This window comes from Macaca mulatta, chromosome 15 (genome assembly GCF_049350105.2).
Source record: "Macaca mulatta isolate MMU2019108-1 chromosome 15, T2T-MMU8v2.0, whole genome shotgun sequence".
NCBI lineage: Eukaryota > Metazoa > Chordata > Mammalia > Primates > Cercopithecidae > Macaca > Macaca mulatta.
In genome coordinates, this window is record NC_133420.1 from 92,899,267 (window position 1) to 92,921,048 (window position 21,782).

Here is a 21,782-nt window from a genome sequence, read left to right on the forward strand (position 1 = left end):
ATGTAAATGACGAGTTGATGGGTGCTGACGAGTTGATGGGTGCAGCACACCAACATGGCACAAGTATACATATGTAACAAATCTGCACGTTATGCACATGTACCCTAGAACTTAAAAGTATAATAATGATAATAAATAAATAAAAAAAGAAAGAAAAAAAAAAAGAAATGAGTAACATCTGGTTCGTGCTCTTAAAAAGCTCAATCTATCGAAGGTAGGCCAGACTACTACAGCAGTGGTTCTCAAAGTATGGTTCCAGATCAGCAGCATCAACATCATCTGCGGATGTGCTAGAAATCCAAATTCTTGGGCTCCATCTCAGACCCTGAGTCAGAAACTCTAGAAATGAGGTCCAGTAATCTACGTTTACAGATCCTCTCAGTGATTCCGATGCATGCTCAAGTTTAAAAACCCACTTTAAAGAGTCACAGAAATATAAGAATATTTATGATATTAAATATCATATCATAGTGAGGCAGCATTAAAAAGGTAGGAACTAAGGGAAGAAATCTTGAACCGTTACCCAACTAAGAGTGGCCTGCTCAAAATGAAAGTAGGCCTGAAGTTAGAAACAGCTAGTCCTGGCTCCTCCAAATCAAACAAGGACTACGGAAGCTCAGGAATCTCATAGTATACCTAACTCATTTAGATTAAATATATATTGATCCTGTGTGGGATCTTACAGCAGGTGATGGGGGTTGGGGGGCAGAACTCTAAGAAAAGCCACTCTGTGATCACATAGTTTTGACACAGGAAAGAGAAAGTACTTGATACTGAATCAAAGATAAGCTTTTGGAACTCATTCTATGCCTTAAGTCCATGAAGAAATCAACACACTCTTGCCACAACAGATATAACACTTAGCCTAAATGTCCCTGCCAGCCTCAATCATCATCTTTCCCAATTCAAACCATTTTTAATGAATTTCCTTCAACTCATGTGACAAGGTTTTGGATCATTGTATCATCCTGTGTCTTCACTCAAAAGATGTTCTATTTTCAGCCAGCCTAGGTTTAGATTCCCAACTGAGCTTCTCCCTCAACTTCCCACCAACCCCTCAACTTAGCTTCTGGTCACTGTGTATACTTAGGAAAGTTACCAAACCTTTTGGACTATATTCCCAATCTGCAAAATGTACCTAATGGTAACTGTATCTCATATGGTGCTTTTGAGAACTAAAATGAGAAATCTTTTAAAGCACTTAGAACAGTACTTAATGGGGTAAATAAATGTATTTTTTTTTTTATTACGTAGAAATAATGTTAAAGAAGGAACCTGACAAGTACAAAATTACGTCTATAGTTCTACTCTTTTCCATTTCAATCCCCACTTTTTTTTTTTTTTTTTTTTTTTGAGACAGAGTCTTACTCTGTCGCCCAGGTTGGAGTGCAATGGCATGATCTCGGCTCAGTGCAACCTCTGCCACCCGGGTTCAAGTGATTCTCCTGCCTCGGCCTCCCGAATAGCTGGGACTACAGGCGCCTGCCACCACGCCTGGTTGGTTTTTTGTATTTTTATTAGAGACGGGATTTCACCATGTTAGCTAGGATGGTCTCTCCTGATCTCATGATCCACCCGCCTTGGCCAATCCCATTTTTTAATGGTCAAACCTAAATTTAAAGCCTGTAGCCCAACATCTGGTGTTTATACACTCAGGTTATTTCACAATGGTTTGGTCAGAAAAATAACGAACAATTTTTCTCAATCTATAATATGAGGTTAAACTAGATCTTTTAGTGCTTTTCTAATTCCACAGTTGTAAATTCATTTCCTGCCTCAATATTCTTAAGGCCATGTAAGACAGAAGCCTGTTCTATTTCAGATGAGATTCCTTTCTCAGCTGTAATGTGAAAATTATTTGAACAACACATTATCATCATTCTGTAGGTAAAAAGCATGTATCAGTGGCAAAAAGAAACCCACCTCCATTAACCTAACTTTGTCAAAATTAAATACCCAGAATGGAAAGATTTTGAACCAAGTAGAGAACCTCAACAAAGTTTTAAAATTGTATATAAAGTTACGTTTATATGGAGACAGGGCAAAATAAATCATTCCATACACCACAGCAAGAGAATTTAAGCTATACCTGCACCAAAACTAAATTTGTACAAATCCAGGAGAGAATTACATAGTGGATTATATATACATTCTGTATGTACTCATACATATACATAGTTAAGTCTGTAGAAGGTAAGTCATGAAAATGAAGCGTATGTTTTTAAATTCTAGCCAAGGAGATAGTAAGTCAACTGCTAGGAGAAAACAACAACAACAACAAAAAAAAACAAAAACAGAAAAGGAACATAAAACTACTCTTAAACTTGGGAACCTATTATGTGCTCAAATGTTACCTAATATTTTCCTAGGCATCTTCCGTTACACATATTTTAACATATACAGTGATAACTCCAAAGCTCCACTCTAGCCCGAACTTTTCAGATTCATATAACCAACTACACCTCCAAATGAAATGTCCCAGAAGCACCTCAAATGCAAAGCATCCAAAATGGAATCTCCCTACCCTATAATCTGCTGGTGCTCAATATTCTCTGAGAAAAACCCTTCATGCTCTTAGAAGTGTAAGAGTTATCTCCAATTCCTCTTATATTGCCTTTATCCAGTTACTCAGTCCCACTTACGATAATCTGTTAATGATTGTTTAATGTAACTCTATCTCCTTAGTTAAGATATACATTTCTCAGACTAGTCCCAACACATCTCCCCATCTTTAGGATCACATCTTTCAATCCATATCATACTTCTGCCAAAATGAAGATTCTAAGACACAGATCTACTTAAAATATCTTATGAAGTTTGATTACAGTTTGTTGGCAGGCTATGGGAAAACAGGTACTCTCATATACTACTGACAAATACAAAGTGGTACTTTCCCCTATTAGAGGGGAATCTGTTAATTACTAGAAACACTGTCTATACATTTACTTTCTGACTCAGGAATTCCTGATGAAAAGATACAAAGGCTATTTATAGCTGCACTATTTTTAACAGCTCTGAAAACAATCAAACGTCTGTAACAGAAATCCTCAAGATAACATGATACAGTTATATAATAGAATATTGTGCTCCTATAAAAAAAGAAATGAGAAACATATACTATGAAGTGATCTCCAAGATATATGAACTTAAAAAAACGTAAGGAATAAAACGGTATGTGTAGTGTTCTATTTTCTAGTGTATATATGTATAAATACACATATATACACTAGATATGGGTATATGGCATATATACAAATGCATATATACACAACACACTTTTATTAAAACAGAAGCATAAACCAAACTAACAAATATTGTTACTTAAAAAACTAGGTGGGAGGCTGAGGCAGGAGAATCACTTGAACCCAGGGAGGCAGAGATTGCAGTGAGCTGACATCGTGCCACTGCACTCCAGCCTGGCGAAAGACCGAGACTCCGTCTCAAAAAACAAAACTAGGTAAGAAACAGGATAGAAGAAATCAGGATGGAAGCTCAGCTTCTCTTAGTATACTTTGTTTTGGAGATTTAACTACAGAACTATGTAATGTGTCACATGATTATAAACACAATTAACAAAATGTGTGAAATCCCTAAAAACTAAAAGCAAAATGAATGAAACTACACAATTGGTAGCCTAACAACACCAAGATAAACGATTACAAGTTATGTGAAAGCACACCAAGTTCACTAGACAGCCCAAATGATATATTTCCTAAGGATAAAAAATAATAATTTTTCAGTAGTCCTATTGTTTGCAATATGAGTATTGTTAGTCTTAAACTACCATGAGTAGGATAAAGCAAATCAGTGATATCATTAGAAACTGTGATTTTCAGGGTAAGAGAAAATAAATATAAAATCACAGAGGTTAAGTTATAACCCTTTCCTCCTCTAAATTTAACTGGAAATATCAATATTCACCCATGGTATATTTAAGTATTTCCTAGTTCTGCTTCAATGAAAAGATCTAGAAATATGATCAAACACGTATCAACGAGCAGCACAGACTATGTGCTCTAAATACCATTTCGAATTCAAAATAACTAGGATTCCTAGACATGGCTGAACCCAGGGCTGGAACATTCTGTTATACCTGAACACAAAGAAACATTCAAAAACTATTATGTCACTTTAAACTTGACGGATCTTCCACAGGCTAAAGATGAGACAATCTAAGCACCAAAGTAACAACTGGGATAGGTTAAAAATAAGTGTTAAAAGGCACTGGAAGTTCCTAATAATACTTAAAAGTATCAATGTCATCGGTCAACCTTTGAAGAATTCTAGGGAATTACAATACAAGCTGGTAACAAATTTTGAGTGTATCAGGCTGACAACACCTGAATCTTACCACAGAAAAGTATTATGTGTCTCCTGATGGGATAACAAGCCATAGGTAAACAAACACTGTCTCTCAAGTAGTCTTATCTAATAGAGTTTAAATCAAATCAAACTTTAGATGTAATTATTAGCTTCTCAGGAAACTAACACATAACAGAAGAATGTGTCAAATATCACTACAGTAATGTGATCAGTAAAATCCAGACTGAGAAAATTGTACAAGACAAATGACACAGTTTATTTAAATAAATAGGGGGGAAAGGGGGAAGAAATCTGTAGATCGGGACTTACCAACTAAATGCAATGGGTGGGGTTTGTTTTCGATCCTTATTGGAACAACCTAAGTACATTTTTAAACAGATAATTAAGGAATTACAAACACTGACTTGTTATCTGATGTTAAAGAACCACTGGGAATTTTATGTGACATTTGTTGTTACACTTTGTATGTCAGCGTTTCCAAGTCCATTTCCAGGTTCATTGATGTAGTAGAACTCATAGGACTCCTCTACACATTACAGCATGAAGCTATACCCATGGCTGAGTTAATACAGCCAAAAAACAAACAACAACAAAAAGTAGTATCAGTAAAGGGAAAAGGTACATGAGGTGACTAGAGGAAACCAGACACAAGCTCTCTGAAGAGTCATCTCCTAGTGGAGTCACACAGGGCATGCTTAATGCCTCCAACAACCAACTGTGAAAACACATGTCAAATATTGTCTACTAGGGCAGATTAAAGTATTCAAGGTAATTAGGGGCTGATAATATGTACTGCCTAGCACATACCAGAATTCCAGACTCCCAGAAGCAAGTGTTCAGCATAAACCATATTGTTTGCAAAAACAGTTTAGACACAGAGAACCATTTTTAATCAGAAAATAAAGGGAATGTTCCTGAAATCTAAGGTTTCCAAACAGCAGGCAAGGGCCAACCCATGTAAGCTGACCATTTCAGGGATACCAGTCTCAGATCTGATGTTAACTTTTTTTCCTGCAAACTCTAAAAAGAATCCTTTTTAAGCCATTTTGTCCATTGGATACTCTGGCAAACAGACGACAAGATGAAGGTAACACCTATGAAAGACAGGGAAAGAAAGGAGAACTAGGTAGTAAAAGCCCTTAGACCATGATGCCGGTCTATCACTTTGAAAGAAGGAAGAGGCAGGAAAAGCCTGAGTGTGGTTCAACTCTGACATCTTGGCCAGCCTGATGGTAAGCTCAGGTGTGAAATTAACATTGGGCAAAAATTGCCAAATCTAGAAGCTCTGCCACACTTGGTCACTGGCTGAGGGAGGCCAAGAAAGAGCATAGCTTTGCTTCAAACACTGTGGTAGAGTTAGAAAGTGCTGTAGTTGAAGACAACCCGCTAACTGCACTACTTGCAGCTGGTCAGTAAAGGTCTTAAGATTGGCTATGAGTTGATAATGGTTAAAGCAAGGTGATGGGTTCATCATATTGTTGTTCTGCAGTGTTTAAAGATTTCTGTAATAAATACAAATGCTACGCAACTGAAAATCCAAACACTGGCTAAACACAAAAGGCTTTTCCTATTTTTGAAGTTTCTCCTTATGTGTACACACTTTAAAAGGTAACACTCAAGGCTTACAATGAAGACAGGGAGTCTGTCTACTGCCACAACCTACCACATTCTTAACTCCTGTTACTCAAGAGGCAAAAACTTTCCATTCTTATCTTATTTACCGCCACATTTTCAAACAGCATGCTTTGTATTTTTTGTTGTTAAACTGTTACTCTTAACATCCACCAAGTACAGTTCACTTGCCTCCATCCTCCTCTTACAATTACTAACACGAGGCACTGCATTAAGTGTTCATATATACTTATAACAACCCTTAGGACAGTTAGGCATTATTCTACCCCCATTTTACAGATGAAGCATAGAAGGTATTTATTTGGATGGTAATAAGGCACAGAGACATTATTCAAACTGATCATCTGGCTCTAGACTCTATATACTTAACAGGGGCTGATAAATTTTTTTTCTTTTTTTTTTTTTTTTTTGAGGCGGAGTCTCGCTCTGTCGCCCAGGCTGGAGTGCAGTGGCCGGATCTCAGCTCACTGCAAGCTCCGCCTCCCGGGTTCCCGCCATTCTCCTGCCTCAGCCTCAGTCCAGCTACGCGGGACTACAGGCGCCGCCACCACACCCGGCTAATTTTTTGTATTTTTAGTAGAGACGGGGTTTCACTGTGTTAGCCAGGATGGTCTCGATCTCCTGACCTCGTGATCCGCCCGTCTCGGCCTCCCAAAGTGCTGGGATTACAGGCTTGAGCCACCGCGCCCGGCCAATTTTTTCTTTTTCTTAAATATATTATAGAAACTAGGTAGTCTGTAAAATCAATATTTTTTACATGTTAACTAAATAGTATTCACAGATAAGTAATGAACTATGCTTTAATTACATTTCCTTCCTTCCACAGCTGTGTTTTCCTTTGAGAATTTGGTTGCTCTTTTTGGTTGTTACTATGTACCTATCATTAATTTATCTACATTCCTACACAGTTGTAAAACTGTTCAGACATCTTAGGTACTCCACCTTTTTGCAACTTTGAAACATTTATTCTAGTGCCTCTGTCAAATTCCAATCTGGACACCTTGCTTTACAGGCTTTATGCCTAGTCCATAGCTATCATGCTAGCATCTCCTTCCATTACCTCCTATATTGAATCCTATTTCCTGGAGAGCATGCCTTCTTTCTTAACACTAGGAAGGGTTAAAAGTGGTTAAAATGCTCTTTAATACAAATTATCCAGTCCTCTTGTTTTTAGTTCTATTCCACATGCCTTCCTCCAAAGTGCCTAGTGAATTCAAGGCCTGAGCCTTCCCCAAGGTTCTCCAACACCAGTTTGCTTGCTTGCTTTGTTTGTTGGCTTCTTGTCCATAGGTTTCAGTTTTCTCTGCCCTGCTAAACTACATAATATTAATTCATTACCGTTGTGCCTTCCAAAATGTTGCTTTTTCCTGTGTTTTGATTTCTGTGCCTTTTTTTTTTTTTTTTTGTCCTTGGGGGTTTATGGATTTATTATCTTACTGTCTTCTAGAATGGTTTAGAAAGGAGTGGAAAGAAACATGCATCTTAACCTGCCATGTTTAACTGGAAATCTTTATTTGCCTTTAGTTTCATTTCTTCTTACTCACTATATGCTTTTCTACACTCCAGCCATATTAATCTACTCCCAGGTAGCCCTGTATTTTCTGCCTCTTTATCCTTGTATACTGCTGTTCTCCTTCAGGAACTAAAATATCTCCTCTACCTTTGTACTCTCAAAGCTAGGTATGCATACTTCTATCGTACTGTAAAACAGCAATTTTTCATTGAGGAGCAAGTACCATGTTCAAAATATAGTGTATCTGGGAGAGACCAGGCCTACAAATGTCTGGAAACATGTCCAACTTACTAAATAGAAAAATATGCTTTTGTATAAAAAGCTCTTAATCAAATATATAATAAACTATGACCGCCCAGCATATATTTTGTTAACAGTAGAAACAACATAATTAGATTAAAAAATAAGTATGCTGGCTAGGCACGGTGGCTCATGCCTGTAATCCCAGCACTTTGGGAGGCCAAGGCAGGCAGATCATGAGGTCAGGAGATCGAGACCATTCTGGCTAACACAGTGAAACCCCGTCTCTACCAAAAATGCAAAAAAAAAAAAAAAAAAAAAAAAAAAAAAAAAAAAGCTGGGTGGGTGTGGTAGTGGGCACCTGTGGTCCCAGCTACTCGGGAGGCTGAGGCAGAATGGTGTGAACCTGGGAGGTGGAGCGTGCAGTGAGCCGAGACTGCATCACTGCACTCCAGCCTGGGTGACAGAGCAAGACTCAAAAAAAAAGTATGCCCAAAATAAAACTTCTAAGTATTATTTCTTTGTTTGTTTATTTGTTTATTTATTGAGACAGAGTTTCACTCTGTCGCCCAGGCTGCAGTGCAGTGGCGCGATCTCGGCTCAGTGCAATCTCCGCTTCTCAGGTTCAAGTGGTTCTCCTGCCTCAGCCTCTCGAGTAGCTGGGACTACAGGTGTGCACCACCATGCCAAGCAAATTTTTGTATTTTCAGTAGAGACGGGGTTTCACCAAGTTGGCCAGGCTGGTCTCAAACGCCTGTCCTCAAGTGATCCACTAGCCTCAGCCTCCCAAAGTGCTGGGATTACAGGAATAAGCCACCGCACCCAGCTCTAAGTATTATTTAAGAATATGTAGACTGGGGCAGTGGCAGACGAATCGCTTCAGCTTAGGAGTTTGAAACCAGCCTGGGCAACATGGCAAAACCCTGTTTCTACTAAAAATTAAAAAAAAATTAGGCCAGGCAAGGTGGCTCATGCCTGTAATTAGCCAAGCGTGGTGGCACATGCCTGTAATCCCAGCTACCTGGGAGGCTGAGGTATGAGGATCGCTTAAACATGGGAGGTGGAGGTTGCAGTGAGGCAAGACTGAGCCACTGTACTCCAGCCTGGGTGACAGAGCAAGACTCTGTCTCAAAAAAAAAAAAATATTATCCAGGCGAGGTGACATGTGCCTGTAGTCCCAGTTACTCAGGAGGCTAAGGCAGGAGGATCACATGAACCAGGGTAGTCAAGGCTGCAGTGAGCCAAGATCATGCCACTGCATTCCTGCGTGGGTGATGGGAATGAGACTCTATATCAGAAAAAGGGAAAAAAAGGGCAGGGGGCAGTTATTTACCAAAATAAACCCGTCTTTATTAATTAGTAAATGAAAAGCAAAAAGCTTTATTCCATTATCACCAGATTATTTTCAATATTATTAGAAGAAAGAGCTAGGACCAGTGGCTAATGCCTGTCAGCCCAACACTTTGGAAGGCCAAGGGGGAAGGATTGCTTGAGCCCAGGAGTTCGAGACCAGTGTAGGCAACACAGGAAGACCCTGTCCCTACAGAAAGAAAAAGTTGTTAAATTAGCCAGGTATGGAGGCATGCACCTGTGATCCCAGCTACTTAGGAGGCTGAGGTAGGAGGATCACTTGAACCCAGGAGGTCAAGGCTGCGGTGAGCTGTGGTTGTGCCACTGCACTCCAACCTGTGTGACAGAGTAAGACCCTGTCTCAAAATAAAGAGGCTAGGTGTGGTGGCTCACCTCTGTAATTCCAGGATTTTGGGAGGCCAAGGTAGGTGGATCACTTGAGGTCAGGAGTTTGAGACCAGCCTGGTCAACATGGTGAAACCCCGTCTCTACTAAAAATACAAAATTAGCCAAATGTGGTGGAACGCCCCTGTAATCCCAGTTACTCAGGAGACTGAAGCAGAAGAGTCAATTGAACCTGGGAGGTGGAGGATGCAGTGGGTCAAGATGATACCACCGCACTCCAGCCTGGGAGACAGTGCAAGGCTCCATCAATCAATCAATCAATACATAAATAACACAGGTCAAATAGTTATTTACAGATGAGGAAATTAAAAGCTGAAAAATTTAAGAGAAAATAAAAAACTTAACAATAAACTGAAGACCTGGAATTCAAACCAATTTTTTTTTTTTTTTTTTTTTTTTTAAAATAGAAGATGGGGTTTTGCTATGTTGCCCAAGCTGGCCTCAAACTCCTGGGCTCAAGTGATCCTCCCACCTCAGTCTCCCAAAGTGCTAGGATTTCAGGCGTGAGCCATTGTGCCCGGCCTCAACCCAAATTCTAAATCCGGTGCCTAAACTATATAGCCTGTGACAGAGCCACTGCTCTGTATACTTAATGGCCAGGGTGGTACCTCTTTGAAAAGCAGATTCCTAGGCTGGACGTGGTGGCTCACGCCTGTAATCCCAGCACTTTGGGAGGCCGAGGCAGGTGAATCACCTGAGGTTAGGAGTTTGAGACCAGTCTGGCCAACATGGTGAAATGCTATCTCTACTAAAAATACAAAAATTAGCCAGGCATGGTGGTACACGCCTACAAACCCAGCTACTCGGGAGGCTAAGGCAGGAGAATCACTTGAACCCTGGAGGGGGAGGTTGCAGTGAGCTGAGATTATGCCACTACAACGCTCCAGCCTAGACGACAAGAGCAAGACTCTGTCTTAAAAAAAAAAAAAAAAGCAAGCAGCAGATTCCTAGGCCCACACAATGAGGCAGGGAGAGAGGGTCCCCTTAGGAATCTGTTTCTTAAACACCTTACATGGGTGAAAATGCAGTGTTTTAGACCATCTTTGAGAAACATAAATGTAAAGGGACAATATACAAGTTTGAAGAGGTGAAATCAACTGGTATCTGTAAAGTCCTTTTTCTAAGTACTAAGTGATCCTGTAACACATGAGCAATGAGAAGATCACATACATATCTAACTTCTTCCTCCCTCCTTTTGATTACTATCCACTCAGGACCCTACAAGTCATAGACAGAGGAAATACTCTTAAGTCTTTAGTAAAGACACCAATAACAACCAAGAAGCAATAGAGCAGATAGGTTACTTTACCAGGGTTCTAAAATTCAACAACTCATTCTAGGTCCCTGTACTCAAGATCGACATGACACTTAATTCAAGAAAAACCTACTCTCTCTCCCATCAAAACCTAGAAATAACTACATTTGACACTGTTAAAAACATTTTTGGAACTCTTTTAGGAAAAGATATCACTACATCAATATACTCAAGAACATCAGTTTTGTTACTTTTTGGAAAAACTACTTTCATCTAAAAATACCACTTGATTTTATTCAGAATTGGCTCACTGACTTCTATTTGCAGTAGCCATAATTAAGGCTACTCAAAATCATGTACCATAGACTGAGAATAGCTCTAGAAATCTTAAAGAATGCTGGGAGCAATGACAACATATTTTAAGACGTTTGCCAGATGAGTTTTTAATTATAGCCTAGCCTAAGTTACCCACAAAATTCTAACTGATGCTGTAACATTTCATTTGATTTCAATCCCATGGTAAAGCCTTGACACTGCATTAAAAGTAGCAGTTGAACCTATTTGGTTTAAGCAACCCTTTTAATACTAAAGAGTATGTGTTCTCCCCCACAAAGAAGTACATACAGGTGTTTATGGACAAGTAAAGAATCTCTCTGGTCTATAGTATCTGTTCTGTGAAAGCATTCTGAGAGACACACATTTTTAAGTTATGTAAACAAACTGATATGCTATAGATAAATGGTACTCTACAATAGTTTTTTAAAAGCATGCTTCTCTTAAAATGAGAGGTAGTATGGCAGAGGAGTTGCACGCATGTGCTTTCTGGAATCTGCCTACTACTCACTAGCTCTCTAATACTGAGCAAATTACTTCTTTAAACCTCAGTTATTCCCACTTTTCACATAAGAAAATATCTACTTCATTGAGTTTCTATGAGGATTACATGAGATAATCCAGGTGAAGTATTTGTATACTGCTTGGCACACCGTGTTATTTTAATAAGAGAATTACTAGATTAAGCTACTTTAATTTGGGCTTCACTATGAAAAGACTCTTGGCAATCATTTGCCCATAGTTAAAGACTGCAACTTGCCTAGCCGAAGGTAACTGTTCATTCTTAAGATGAGATACAGACATACTAACTTTCATAAGAATTTTCCTTCTTTACATACACACTTCCTTGTTCAAACTACTAGGTGTTTTCTAGCTTACTTTGATTCTTACAGAAATCAGCTAGAAGTTATAACCCAAGATCTCTAAATTAGACCACTAAGTTAAATAAAGCAATAAAGGAAAAACAAGTCACTAACAAGCACAGCTTCCTTACACTTACCTTTTTAACTGACCTGTAAGACTGACTAACAGTACATGCTAAATCCTTGGTTTTAAGAGGATGAAGAGAACAGGTGGTAGTGTGGTAACTATGGCCTAAAAATTAAAGCCTAGACCATATCATTATGAACTTCATGCCATGCCAGGCACAGTGGCTCAGGCCTGTACTTCCAGCACTTTGGGAGGCCAAGGTGAAAGGATTGCTTGAGCCTACAGTTCGACACCAGCCTGGGCAACAAAGTGAGACCCCATCTCTACCAAAAAAAAAAAAAAATCAAAAATGAACTGGTCACAGTGGTGTGCATCTGTGGTCCCAGCTACCTGAGAGGCTGAGGCAGGAGATTCACTTCAGCCCAGGAAGTCAAGGCTGCAGTGAGCCATGTTTGTGCCACCACATTTCAACCTGGGTGATGGAGCAAGACCCTGTCTCCAAAAAAAAAAAAAAGAAAAAAGAAAAAAAAAATTATGCCAATGTTTAGAAAACTTTTGAACTGATTGAAAACTTATGGGTTGATTATGATTATTCTGTAATGAACAGAGACTGAGCTGCTTCATCCACTGGTAACATTTCAAGGAAAAGCATTTTACAATCAGGGAAGAATCTGACATCTCGTTCAATCCCATCTCCCATTCAGGAAGCTTGTCTTAGAAGGACTGACTGGAGGTGGTGGCTCACACCTGTAATACCAGCACTTTGGGAGGCTGAGGTGGGTGGATCACTTGAGGTCAGCAGTTTGAGACCAGCCTGGACAACATGGTGAAACCTTGTCTCTATTAAAAATACCAAAATTAGCCAGATGTGGTGCCAGGCACCTGTAATCTCAGCTACTCGAGAGGCTGAGGCACGAGAATTGCTTGAACCCAGGAGGCAGAGGTTGCAGCGAGCCAAGATTGTGCCATTGCACTCTAGCCTGGGCAACAGAGCAAGAAAAACTTTAGATCTCAGAAAAGTCAACTATTACATAGTATTTCCCCGACTCAAGAATTTAACAGACAAATTTCCCCATAAATACATTACAGACATTAATTTCTATGAAAAATTAATATGGGTAAAGACTGCACAGTGGAGAAATGGTCCCTCATTTAAAGTCACCTACAGATGACTTAGCTTGAACGAAATATAATTTTAGAAAAGACTTAGTTCCAATAATTTTGTCTATAAGGAAACAAAATGAAAAAAAAAAAAAAAAGCTACAAACCACCTAGACATACTAAAATAAGAATGAATGCTCAGATTCTTCAGGTATTGCATATCATCTTTGGTCTCTAAAATATATTTAAACTGTCATATATCAACTACTTTCCCCCACACTGCTATTTGGCAGCAGCTGCCTGATAGTAATGGATAAGGCTGGGTCAAAAGGAATCAATCAATGATTTGTTCGCAAACTGAAGTGTGCATCAGAGTCACTCAAAAGACTTACTAGAACTCATATTGCTCAGCCACCCCCAGGACTGATTCATCATATGTTTGGAGTGAGCCCAAGAATTTGCACTTCTTTTTTTTTTTTTTGGTAGAGACAGGTTCTTACCATGTCACCCAAGCTGGAGTGCAATGGCACAATCTTCACTCACCGCAACCTCCACCTCCTGGGTTCAAGCCATCCTCCCACTTCAGCTTCCTGAGTAGCTGGGACTACAGCTGCACACCACCATAGCTGGCTGAGTTTGTTTTGTAGAGACTGGGTTTTGCCATGTTGCCTAGGCTAGTCTCGAACTCCTGGGCTCAAGTGATCCACCTGCCTTGGCCTCCCAAAGTGCTTGGGTTACAGGTATGAGCCACCACACAGGCCAAGAATTTGCATTTCTAACATGTGATGCTGATGCTCTTGGCCAACGACCATATTTTGAGAATAAATGGACTAAGGCAGTGGTTCTCAACCATGGCTAGACATTACAATCATAGGGGATTATTATCACAGGGAATCACAGAGAATGAAATAGAATCACAGGGAATGATTAGAATCATTAGAACTTTTGAAGACATCAATGCCAGGGAGAGGGAAGGGGGCTCCCTCAGAAGGACTATCTGCAAATTCTGTGGGGAGAGGTCTCACGCACTGATTATTTTGAAAACTTCCTACACAATGTGTAGCCACGGTTGAGTACCACTAGTCTAAGTAATTAAAATGAATCTAAACAAAATCCACTGAAAGCAGATGCTTCTTATACACAAAAGCAGGATCAAGATTTTAGCATTTGTCTGCTGATAAAGCAGTCAAATGATGAGTACAGATAAAATTTGACAGGATAGCCCAAGTTGTTGACATACCTATGGTTTAACTCAATAGAAGTTGCGTGTGTGTGTTTTGCTTTAAATCCCAGGCAAAGTCTACAGCAAGTCTTCAGGTCATACTTGCAATTAAATATTTATATAAAATGTTGACCTCTGAAGGCAACACACAACTAGGCTACTACCAATTATATGTACCATGTCTGTGCTGAATCACAATATTGCATATTGGTTAACTCTTGGGCTCTGGAATCAGACAATTTAATAGATGTGACCCTTGGCTAATAATGTAATTAATCCTTGGTTTCCCCATACAAGAGTTAATGTAGCTACATTATAGTCATGCTAAAGATTACGTAGCATCTGTGTAAGAAGTTATGCTCAGAGTCTGGCACATAAGACAACATTCTCTAAAATATCATAAGCTATGCCACAGATATTATTTAAAACACTAATGGAATGACTGTCCTTCAAGATCACTACTTCCTTCAGTCAACATCCTGACTCTTCATCAATAGCTTCAGGGTCTCTACTTGCAAGACTGCTGTCAGTTTTGTGAATTCGGATGTTTAGGGCCTTTAAAAATGTTAATCTTAACCTTTAATATCTTAACTAAAGAGAGGATAATTGATGGGAATATGCAACATTGAGGAAGCTATAAAACTGAACAGTACACACTTACTAAAATGAAATATGAGAAAATTTGATTTTTCTCCCTTTTTTATATTAACCACTTAATGATTTATAATTGTTTTAATGAAGCTTCATTTCAAAGACTGATAATCTGGTCTAGTAATCTATTAGATATGTAGATTACTATAAAAATAGCTTTTAAACAGCTCCATTTTAACTGACAAACATTGTATAGCCCAAAAGAATTCTGGAGGCAGGTTTCTTTTATCTCATGTACAATACATTTCCCTGCTTTTGCTAAATGATGGCTTGTTCAAACTACACTGCCACACTCAGAGGTTTGGAGATACAAATGTGTACAGGTTTGCCAAATAATGCTTATCACTCTAGTAGAAAAATGAAAAAGTAGTTCTTTGAGAGAAATACCATAATCCAGGTCTTTTAAGCTAAGTATTTAGTTTTCTTGGCTACTCTTCACTGTAGTTTTACATTTTGAGTCCTACTCTGAATATGCACCAGGTCCTGATGGTATTGTTTTTAAGGCATGGGAGTTGGAGGACAATACTCCTAGTAGGGAATAGCCAGTCCAGTACAACAGCAGCATCATCTGGTTTGTACTAGGTATCTTACTTCTAATGAAACTAGCTGGGTGTGGTGGCTCACACCTGTAATCCCAGCACTTTGGGAGGCCAAGGTGGATGGATCACTTGAGTTCAGGAGTTCAAGACCACCTTGGCCAACATGGTGAAACACAGTCTCAACTAAAAATACAAACATTAACCAGGTGTGGTGATGCATGCCTATAATCCTAGCTTCTTGGGAGGCTGAGGCATGAGAATTGCTTGAAACCAGGAAGTAGAGGTTGCAGTGAGCTGAGATCGTACCACTGCACTCCAGCCTGGATCACAGTGCAAGCCTCTGTCTCAAAAATAAATAAATAAACTAAAGTAAGTAAAACAGGTTTACAGCATAACTATATGACAACCACATTCTATCAACTCACTTGGAGCTTACTACTCAATAAAAAATCTGGCCAGGTGCAGTGGCTCATGCTTGTAAACCCAGCACTTTGGGAGGCTGAGGCAGGTGGATCACCTGAGGTCCGGAGTTCAAGACCAGCCTGACCAACAAGGTGAAACCCTGTATCTACTAAAGATACAAAAATTAGCCAGGTGTGGTGGCGGGCACCTGTAATCCCAGGTACTCGTGAGGCTGAAGCAGGAGAATCACATGAACCCGCGAGGCAGAGGTTGCAGTGAGCCGAGATCGTGCCACTGCACTCCAGCCTGGGCAACAAAGCGACACTCTGCCTAAAAAATAATAAAATAAAAAATCTGTTTATTACTACTGTTAGGCTATACACTTCACCAGCTTTCTTCAATGCATCCTCCATTCAAGGAAGAACTTGTTTGATGACTTACTGAAATCAACATGTACTTCATTATATTTTATAATTCATTTTTCTCATTATCACGAAGAATGAAACTTCAACAAGCTTTGTATCACATCCATATCGGCTCATAACGATTCTCTTATCCAGGAGCTTATTTATTTTATACATCTCATATCTTATATAGTCCTTTCCTCTTTTTAAAGAGGTGACATTTACCTGTTACTAAGCTTCTGTTATTTTTCATTTTTCAAAGAAAGTTCAGCTATCATATTTTCAAGTTGCCAGCATTGAAACATTTAATTCCATCATGTAAAATTATTAGGGCAGGTAATTTTAGTCTCTTCACACATGTTGGATTTAGATTTCCCTTTACTTAACATTCATTCTAACGGACAAAAAAAGCAGCCAAATGCTAAAGTACTGTGTTTTGTGCTCTAACATACACCAAACTGAAGTGTAGGGCCTATTCATTGGATAGTCTTACTTCAAAAGCAACTTTACGAGCCCCTAAAACTGCAAAATTTAATAAGCTTTTGTTCACTATTTAAAATTCCTTATTCTATGTCTCTGTTGTGCCATTCTGCATAATATTATTTGCCAAACAATAACTCTTATTGGCCAAAATCAGATTCAAGGTAGTACTTTTCCTAATTATTTCTCCCATTTCCACAACAAAACTCAAGAACTTAAAACATTCTACTTATTTACCTCTTTTGACGCAGCATTTATAAACCCAGAGACCACGTACTATTACACACCAACTTCAACCCTTTTCTACGCCAGCCTCTGTTCAGTTCTGGCCAATCCCGGATCTAAATACTCAGATAACTGTTGGTACTATTACCATCTACCATGTCAAATAAGCAGTGTTGGCAGCTTAGCCACAACCACAATAAGTACCAGAAAAGTAAAGATTAAAGGGATCTACTTTTGATTCGTTTCCAGATATCCTGGAAATCTGAATACTGAAGTCTTTTTATACTGTTTTGTGATATGAAAAATAACCACCATTCTAGGATTTTGAACTTTTACTTGATAAGAATCTGGTAGCATAATATCTTCCATACATATTAATGTATTACTTGATTAGTGACTTAAGGTCATTTAGTGTGTTTAATACATACTAAATCTGTCCCAACAGTAACTTTCATACTATAATTTTTAAATGGGTAAAGACAATAGTTTACTATCAGAATCTAAACCCTCAAGATAAGTTCTTAATACCACTTCCAACCTAACAGTTTAAAGCCGATTTTGGGCCAGTCGTGGTGGCTCAGGCCTGTAATCCCAGCATTTTGGGAGGCCAAGGTGGGTGGATCACTTGAGGTTAAGAGTTCGAGACCAGCCTGGCCAACATAGTCAAACTCAGTCTCTACTAAAAAATACAAGAATTAGCTGGGTGCAGTGGCTCACCCCTGTAATCCCAGCACTTTGAGAGGCTGAGGTGGGCAGATCACAAGGTCAGGAGATTGAGACCATCCTGGCTAACACGGTGAAACCCCGTCTCTACTAAAAATACAAAAAAAAATTACCCAGGCGTGGTGGCGAGTGCCTGGAGTCCTAGCTACTCGGGAGGCGGAGGCAGGAGAATGGCATTAACCCAGGAAGTGGAGCTTGCAGTGAGCCGAGATTGCGCCACTGCACTCCAGCCTGGGCGACAGAGCGAGACTCCATCTCAAAAAAACCAAAAAAACAGGAATTAGCCAGGCATGGTAGCAGGCATCTGTAGTCCCCAGCTACTCAGGAGGCTGAGGTAGAAGAATCACTTCAACCCAAAAGGCGGAGGTTGCAGTGAACCAAGATCGCACCACTGCACTCCAGCCTGGGCTAACAGAGCAAGATTCCATCTCTAAATCAATCAATCCATCCAATTTTCTTGGGGAAGTAGGATTGGGGAGTGACTGATAATCAATATGAGATTTCTTTTTGGGGGGATGCTCTAAAATTAGTTTGTGGTAATATGTCAAAAGCAATGAATTATACTCTTTAAACAGGTTAACTGTACATGAACTATCTCAATAAAAAGCTGTTTAAAAAATATTTTGCACTGGGCACAGTGGCTCACGCCTTTAATCTCAGCACTTTGGAAGGCTGAGGCGGGAGATCACTTGAGCCCAGGAGTTCAACACCAGCCTGGGCACTATAGTGAGACCACATTTCTACAAAAAAATTAGCCGGCCAGGTGTGGTGGCTTACGCCTGTAATCCCAGCACTCTGGAAGACTGAGGTGGGAAGATCACCTGAGATCAGGAGTTCGAGACCAACCTGGCCAACATGGTGAAACCCCATGTCTACTAAAAACACAAAAATTAGCCAGGCGTGGTGGTGCACGCCTGTAATGCTAGCTATTCAGGAGGCAAGAGACTAGCTTGAACCTGGGGAGGCAGAGGTTGCAGTAAGCAGAGATTGCACCACTGTACTCCAGCCTGAGTGACAGAGTGAGACACTTGTCTTAAAACCAAAATAAAAAAAAAATTAGCCAAGCATGGTAATACACATGCCTGTATTCTCAGCTACTTGGGAGGCTAAGGTGGGAAGATCGCTTGAGCCCAGGAGGTGGAGACTGCAGTGAGTCATGATCACATCGCTGTACTCCAGCATGTGCAACAAAGTGAGACCCTGTCCCCACTCCCCACAACATATACATACAGATGTCACTCTAATGCTATTACACTACATGTTATAAAATAGTTTCCAAAATACTGTTAAAATACATATCAAAATACGTAATAGAGGCCAGACACAGTGGCTCATCCCTGTAATCCCAACACTTTGGGAGGTCAAGGGGGGCAGATCACTTGAGGTCAGGAATTTGAGACCAGTCTGGCCAACACAGCGAAACCCCGCCTCTACTAAAAATAGAAAAATTAACCAGGCGTGGTGATAGGCACCTGTAATCCCAGCTACTCGGGAGGCTGAGGCAGGAGAGTCACTTGAACCCAGGAGGCTGAGGTTGTAGGAGGCGAGATCGTGCCATTCAGCACTCCAGCTTGGGCAACAGAGAAAGAGACTCCGTCTCAAAAAAAGCCCACCTAATAGAGAAAAAGACAAACAGAAACCCATACACCCTAAATTAAGCCAATATTATGATACTGAAAAATAAACCACTTAAGAATCAGAGACAATAGAGAGCTAAAGGGCCCTTATTTATTAGAGTACAACGACCAAAACCAAAAAGTAACAAATTGAACATAATCTCTAAAGGATTTCTTCAGAAAGACTATTTAAAAGAATCTTGAAAGAGAAGGCTTTGTTTCTACAAATGAAAATATGAATAAAGTCCTCAATAGCTTGAGCACTTACTCATCATACTGGATATGGTAAATAACGTCTTCATCAGCAGCAACAGAGTCTGAATTAGACGTAGAGGGTACATTGTCCAATTTATTTGTGTTCTCTTTGGATTTATGCTTTATATTTCCATTAGTCCTTTTACAAGAACTGCCATTCTTCAGTGGAGTTTTGCCACGTGACTGTCCATCAGAAGCTCTAGTAACACTATGTATGTGTGCTTCAAACCAAGCACCAAGGCCGACATCTCTGGCATCCACCAATTCATTTACCTAAAAAAAGTTTAAAATCAGTTAATGAAGCTTAATTTTGTCTACTGCTTCATAAACGTTAATATAACTCAAGTTATTTGTGGGTTATCATGGTAAACAATATTTGCAGCTACTCATGTTTAAAGTGATAAGATTAGATCAAAACTATTCTTTCTGAATTGTGCTATCTTCAATCTATTGACTAAGATGAAAACTAACTTTCTTCCTGATTTCCTTCAATGAAATAGATGTTTTCTTTACTCCTTGACGTATACACTAGACTTTTGAAAATATAATTCTTATGTGCCTAAGAGTCATTCTTGCAAGTCATCAAGTAAGAATGACACTAATGAAAAGCCAGGACTTTAAACTATTATGACTAAACTGTTCCATTAATTTCTTCATAATCCTAAAGATAACTTACATAATCAGTCCAACCAGAAAACAGTAAAGCATGAAAAACAAAAGTTGAAAATGAGAGAATTATGCACAACCAAAAAAAAAAAAGAGTCTAATGAACACATCTATACGAAATGGTGAAGTTCCATCACTAGTTAGTAACTTACTAGGCAAATACATTTATCTACCACCTCAAAGAACAAAGATAAAATATAAAAATGAACAGGGCTGTAAGACACAAAATGGATGTAGTCAAGTCAAGTGGCTGATCCAGAACTAACCCATGCAATCTGACAAAAGGAAAGAGTATTAAAAGACAGGTGTATCAGAGAATTAAGAGTTATAAAATGGAAGGTTAAAAAAAAATCCTCTCCTTTTAAACACTGTTTAAAAGATCAGGCCAGGCATGGTGGCTCACACTGTAATCCCAGCACTTTGGGAGGCCGAGGCAGGGGCGGATCACTTGAGGTCAGGAGTTCAACACCAGCCTGGCCAACATGGTGAAACCCAGTATCTACTAAAAAATACAAAAATTAGCCAGGCATGGTGGAGCATGCTTATAATCCCAGCTATTCAGAAGGCTGAGGTAGGAGAATCACTTGAACCCGGGAGGTGGAGGCTGCAGTGAGTGGAGATCGTGCCAGTGCACTCCAGCCTGGGAAACATAGTGAGACTCTGTCTCAAAAAGAAAAACAAGGAAAAAAAAAAAAGGGCCAGAGCCCTTTCAGGACAATAACCAAGAGAAATTCCTTCAACTTTCTTTTTAAGCCCTTAAAAAAGAAAAAATGAAATCAACACAAGATCACTATTTCATCCAGTTACCTTTTCCTTGAAGGTAGAAGACACCACTCCTAAGGTGTCTGATAGATGGCATACCTTGTGGGAGAAGTATATACTAAAAGTTAAGTATCAGTATGCCAGATAATATGCAAGGTTCCTTACTCAGGTATGTCTAACCCTAACAAGTTTAATTCGTTTTACAAAATATGGAAACAAAGGCTCTGAGAAATTAACTTCCTTTAGGTTAAAGCTAATGAAATGTAAGGTTAGGATTTGAAGCCATCTTGACTTTGAAGCTTACGTTCTTGCCATCATACCATGAACCTTGATAAATGACAAGACAGGTCAACAGCAACTTCAAAGGAAGTTAGGAACTTAGATGTAAGTTACTGAAAATATAAAAAGGTTTCAAACCACAAACTGACAGAGGATAGAAAGAATACAGACAAAACAAAAACTATCAACTGTCACTACTAGAAGAGGTACATTTGACCAAAGGCAGTGTATGTAATGAACATGGTAGCAATAAAATAGCTTGAAAGACATAATGTTTAATATTACACAAGAATGAAGAGTTTAGGAAAAAATAAAAACCTAACAGTCAACCAGGCTGGGTGTGACAATCAGAGATGGAGCATGTCATACATAACATAAATTCATGTATCAAATAAACATAGGCTCATTTCTCCCATACTAGTCACTGACAAATTTAAAGACATTTAGTCTCTTGTAGATAACACAATAAAAATGCA

General features: G+C 39.3%; 1 protein-coding gene across 3 annotated transcripts in view; it reads right to left on the bottom strand.

Annotated features, from left to right (window-relative positions):
- UHRF2 (ubiquitin like with PHD and ring finger domains 2) overlaps positions 1-21,782 on the bottom strand; it is a 99,395-nt gene that overhangs the window by 59,393 nt on the left and 18,220 nt on the right. For all 3 annotated transcript variants that reach the window (XR_013404848.1, XM_015117705.3, XM_015117704.3), the window contains one exon: positions 19,613-19,872. Coding sequence is in view for 2 of the 3 variants with exons in the window: in XM_015117705.3 (XP_014973191.1) it covers positions 19,613-19,872 (260 nt within the window). In the remaining variant the exon portion in view is untranslated. The remainder of the gene's footprint in view (positions 1-19,612; positions 19,873-21,782) is intronic.